This window comes from Elaeis guineensis, chromosome 11 (assembly GCF_000442705.2).
Source record: "Elaeis guineensis isolate ETL-2024a chromosome 11, EG11, whole genome shotgun sequence".
Lineage (NCBI taxonomy): Eukaryota > Viridiplantae > Streptophyta > Magnoliopsida > Arecales > Arecaceae > Elaeis > Elaeis guineensis.
This window is the reverse complement of record NC_026003.2, coordinates 120,652,546-120,657,514: the sequence shown is the minus strand read 5'-3', so window position 1 is coordinate 120,657,514 and position 4,969 is coordinate 120,652,546. Positions and strand designations below refer to the sequence as shown.

Genomic DNA, 4,969 nt, shown 5'->3' with positions numbered 1-4,969 from the left:
CGAAAATTTACTCGAGGCACAAGGAGCTGGGGGGACGACCGGACCGTCGGGAACTAGAGGTGACCCCAAGTCGACCCCAGTCACACGTGGCTCTCCCACCGCCCCAGCCGTAATGGCCGGTCAGCGAATAGCGGATTCCTCCTTTCCTCCCTTCCAAGGATGTTAATAAAAGAAATATCAGTTAAAAGACACGCGTTTGACCTGCTGTTCTTCTTCCTTCCTCCCATCTATCCCATCCAACCTCGCCATAAGGACCCAGAGATTAAGAAATATCTCACGGTATCCAGCAGAGAAGAAGGGTGGGAGTACGGCCCTCGATTAGTCCCACATCGACGGATCAGTTGGAGGAAAAAGAGAAGGCAAAGAGCAACAAGTGGTGGTGGGGAATTAGGACGGCGGAGGTGGAGATGTGATGATGGGCGACGGGGTGAAGCAGATCCTGGCGAAACCGATCCAGCTGGCGGATCAGGTTACCAAGCTGGCGGGCGATGCGCCCACGTCCCGGCAGGAGTGCCTGGAGATCAAGGCCAAGACCGAGAGGCTGGCGGCCCTCCTCCGGCAGGCCGCGCGGGCGGAGCTCTACGAGCGGCCCGCTTACCGCATCATGCTGGACACCGAGCTGGTCCTGGAGAAGGCGCTGGTCCTGGTGTCCAAGTGCCGTGACCACGGCCTGATGCGCCGCGTCTTCACCATCATCCCCGCCACCGCCTTTGCCAAGATGGCCACTCAGCTCGACAACTCCATCGCCGACGTCTCCTGGCTCCTCCGCGTCTCCACCGCGGCGGCCGACGACGACCAGCTCCACGGGCTGCCCCCTATCGCCCAGAACGAGCCGATCCTCTTCCTCATCTGGGGCCACATCGCCACCCTCTACACGGGCTCTCTTGATGCCCGCTCCGACTCGGCCGCCGCCCTAGCCTCCCTGGCCCACGACAACCTCCACTACGCCAAGCTCATCATCAAGGAGGACGGCGTGGGGCACCTCCTCCGCCTCGTCAAGGAGGGCCGGGCCGACGGCCAGGAGAACGCCGCCCGCGCCCTCGGCCTCCTCGGCCGCGACCCGGAGGGCGTCGACCGCATGCTCCACGCCGGCGTCTGCTCCGCCCTCACCAAGCTCCTCAAGGACGGGGGGCCAATGAGAGCCCAGGCAGCCGCCGCCTGGGCCGTCGCCGAGCTCGCCGCCAATTACCCCTCTTGCCAGGACCTCTTCGCCCAGAACAATGCCATCCGCCTTCTTGTCGGCCACCTCGCCTTCGAGACCGTTCAGGAGCACAGCAGGTACTCCATCATCCCCTCCTCCAAGGCCACGTCAATCCACTCCGTCGTCCTCGCCACCACCACGAACAACCATCTTGCCAATTCCTACACCACCATACCGGATCCAGACAACAGCAGCAGCGGCAGCCAATTCCGGAAGCCCAATGCGCAGTCCCAGATCCATTCCGTGATTCAATCCACCATAGCCTCCGCCAAATCCTCCAAACACGCCGCCGCAACTGCGAACGGCGCCGTCCCTTCCTGGAAGCCCAACTTATCCTCCGGATTCGGGACCAAGGGGAGGGAGGCGGAGGACCCGGCCACCAAGGCAGAGATGAAGGCCATGGCGGCGAAGGCGCTGTGGCAGTTGGCCAAGAACAACCCGGCCATCTGCAAGAGCATTACCGAGTCCCGCGCTCTCCTCTGCTTCGCCGTCCTCCTGGAGAAGGGCTCCGACAACGTGCGCTACCACTCTGCTATGGCCCTCATGGAGATCGCCCGCGTCGCCGAGCACAACCCTGACCTCCGCCACTCCGCCTTCAAGCCCACCTCGCCGGCCGCCAAGGCGGTCGTCGACCAGCTCCTCCGGCTCGCCGACAAGGGCGTCTTCGACGAGCTTCTGATTCCCAGCATTACGGCTGTCGGGTGCCTGTCGAGGACCTTCCGGGCGAAGGAGACGAGGATCATTGGGCCGCTGGTGCGGCTGCTGGACGAGAGGGAAGCCATCGTGTCGAGGGAGGCGTTGATTGCCCTGACCAAGTTCGCGTGCAAGGAGAATTTCCTTCGCGTCGAGCATTCGAAGGCCATCATCGAAGCCGGAGGGGCCAAGCACCTCGTCCAGCTGGTGTATTTTGGGGATCTGGTCCAGACTGAGGCGTTGATCCTCTTGTGTTACATCGCCCTCAACATACCGGAGAGTGAGGAACTCGCACAGGCAGGTGTTCCTGCGGTGCTGGCTTGGGCTTCGAAGCAGGGGCACATGGTGCAGGACCCGAGGGTGGATTCCTTGTTGCCGGAGGCCAAAGGTAGGATGGAGCTCTATCAGTCACGAGGACATACCTGATCGACATTGATCCAGGGCGAGATTTCTTCTTGGCAAGCCAATGGTTGCAGAGTATACATACATCAAACTGTTCTGTCCAACTTCTTGTTATGATTTCGAACGGTCCTGTACACCTCTACTGTAATTTGTGTGGCTGCCGCAGGGATGACCGGTTGATGCTTGTTCTCGTAAGGTGGATAGATGAAGTGGATTTGTGTGCTTTAAGTGTTCTATCATCCGCTAGTATGTATTTTTTATATTTATTGGATCATTGTTTGTTGTTTTAATTGGTGAAATGTTTTTATTGCTGCTGATTTTCAGCAGGGAGACAATTGCCGGATTTGCAAAACAAGTTGGATTGACTTGATGGAGATCCTTCCACATTTAAGTTAGAAATTGATAGAATAAACAGAAAGGAGCGTAAGAAAAGAAAAAGAATTGGATATCTTTGAGGTTCCAAAGTGACCGCTATTTATAGATCAAGGTGAGAATCATAAAAGGAAGGAATTGGATGCCACTTCAACTTTTTCAGACATGTCACCCCGAGATTTCCGACCTAATTTTTTGGTATTAGATGGTTGTGGTTGCTTTATCTGATCTGTGGCTAACTGCTCCCAACAATTATGTAACTTGAAGGGAGTGTGCAGAGGTTTCCAATAAACCTTTTTGAATATGACCATCAAAGTAGAAATCACAGGGAGCGTGGGTCCGTGACTTGTCATGTGTACTATTGGAGATAGGGGTCTTCAGTGGATGTATGGGTTGGAAGCCAACATGGGGATCGACATCCAAAGCCTAGATCAATATATGATGCATGGAGGCTGTTTGATAATGAGAGTTCATAGCTGATGTGTAGGTCAATGACTTATGTATAGGTCAGCAGTCGACCTTTGGGTCGATCAGGACCAGAGTTTACTAGTGTTTTCGATTTAGGCGTCCGAGACTTTCTACTCATAATAGTTTTGATTATCAATAATGACATTGAGAATTAGCTTTTTTTTTTGTTGGTCTCGTGATAAGCCTCAGTCTTAAAGTATATTTTTTAGAGTTTTATATATTAATTCATGAATTTTTCTTGCTTATATATTAATTTTTTTTTATGTTTATATAAAATTTTTTGTAATGTTTGCTGTTTATACAAATCAATCCTTCCACTGTTTTTGGCTGATTGAATACAGGTTAAGATTAACTGGGATTATAGAAAACAAAAATATCCGTATTTCAAGATCTTGTAAGAACCAATACCTAGTATTTTCTCCCTCACTGACTTAGCTACTTGGGATCACTAAGCGGGAGATATGGATTAAGAGATTGATTAAGCTGAAGACCTAGAAACAAATATTGTTAAGAAATAGTAGAATATTTCATTCTCACTAGTTTACTTATTGTAAGCATGGATGGCCAGCGAGTTATAAGATTTCAGATTTTATAATATAAATATGGAAAAGACAGGAACTAATATGTAAATACAAAATATTTCCTGAACTAACTTCTTTAACTAGTCTTTAAGAAAACTTTATTTTTAGTTTTATTTAAATTATTTATATTTATTCATTTATTGATAGTTTTTCCATATGGCTGTGTGAATTTCCAAACAAAGCAGTCAACTCATTTTGGTAGGTGTTGCAGCGAATCCACGATTACGCTTGACTCCGATGAAGAACAATCTGTAAAAGAAGTCCACTAGCTAGAATTGTATCTGGCAGGGACCTCCAATACTTAAGTCAATGAAGAGTGATGAATAGTAAATATTTTAAAATAGAATCTGACAGAATCTAGTCCAAAAGTGTCTTATCCTTACGTTCTCTTACCTCCCCTTTATATAGGCAATTTGAGTGTAACTATCTGTAACGGTTTGGTATGTGGGATTTCACTTATTCCAGTATTATATGATCGTGGAGTGGACAGTTAATACCTACTAATAATCATAGTAAGTAGCCATTATGCACTATTTGCACTGGCGGTTTCTGATATACCGACTGTATCGGTGATGTTAGCATACCACTGTATATTGGTGCTTGTAATATACCAACTAACCGTCGATTGGTGACTCTGATATACCAACTAACCATCAATTATGAAGTCGATCAAGTCGTTATAGTTGACTTGGATCCGTCAGAAAAGTCGATTAAAAATTATCGACTGTCTGTCAGTGTATCGACTGATAGTCGATGCCCGTATCCTTGGTATAGATAGAAGTCGGACGATGAGCCTTGTAAATATCATAGTTGAACTAGAACTTGTTCAGCGATTCGGCTTTGACGATTTTTCACAAGGTACCGATGCATATTCGGATGGCCGACCATGAATCGGAGGGAGCAGATCCGATGTCCCCAACAGTTATCCCCCTCTCCCAAGTCTAAGGTGGCTGGATATGTGGCTTGACATATTGGACAAAGAAAGTCTCCACGCATTATTTGGAGCCTCGATTTCGCAGTCATTTCGCCTGCAAGAATTAATGATCCCCTCGAAAATCAAAAGGTCTCCAGTCGTTTTATCATTTCGATGATTGTGCGATCATCATTAGAATGTCGATTCGAGGAGATGGTTATTTAATGCTGTATCGATCTGGACGGCGGAACGATCTGATTTGATTTGATTTCAGTCAGTCGAGAGCTGCCATATGTTCGACGATTGTTGGCTCCTATCAATTCATGCAGATTGTGTCCA

At 49.1% G+C, this 4,969-nt stretch overlaps 1 protein-coding gene across 1 annotated transcript; it reads left to right on the top strand.

The window, feature by feature from the left end:
- The first annotated feature begins 201 nt into the window (after positions 1 to 201).
- Positions 202 to 2,586, top strand: LOC105054393 (uncharacterized). Its single transcript, XM_010935876.4, has one exon. It carries the CDS (start codon positions 413 to 415, stop codon positions 2,318 to 2,320), a length of 1,908 nt encoding a protein of 635 aa, XP_010934178.1. The 5' UTR covers positions 202 to 412; the 3' UTR covers positions 2,321 to 2,586.
- Positions 2,587 to 4,969: the final 2,383 nt, after the last annotated feature.

What these genes read in the sequence shown, in the direction of transcription:
- LOC105054393 (XM_010935876.4), top strand. Translation starts at nt 413, where the DNA reads ATGATGGGCGACGGGGTGAAGCAGATCCTGGCGAAACCGATCCAGCTG.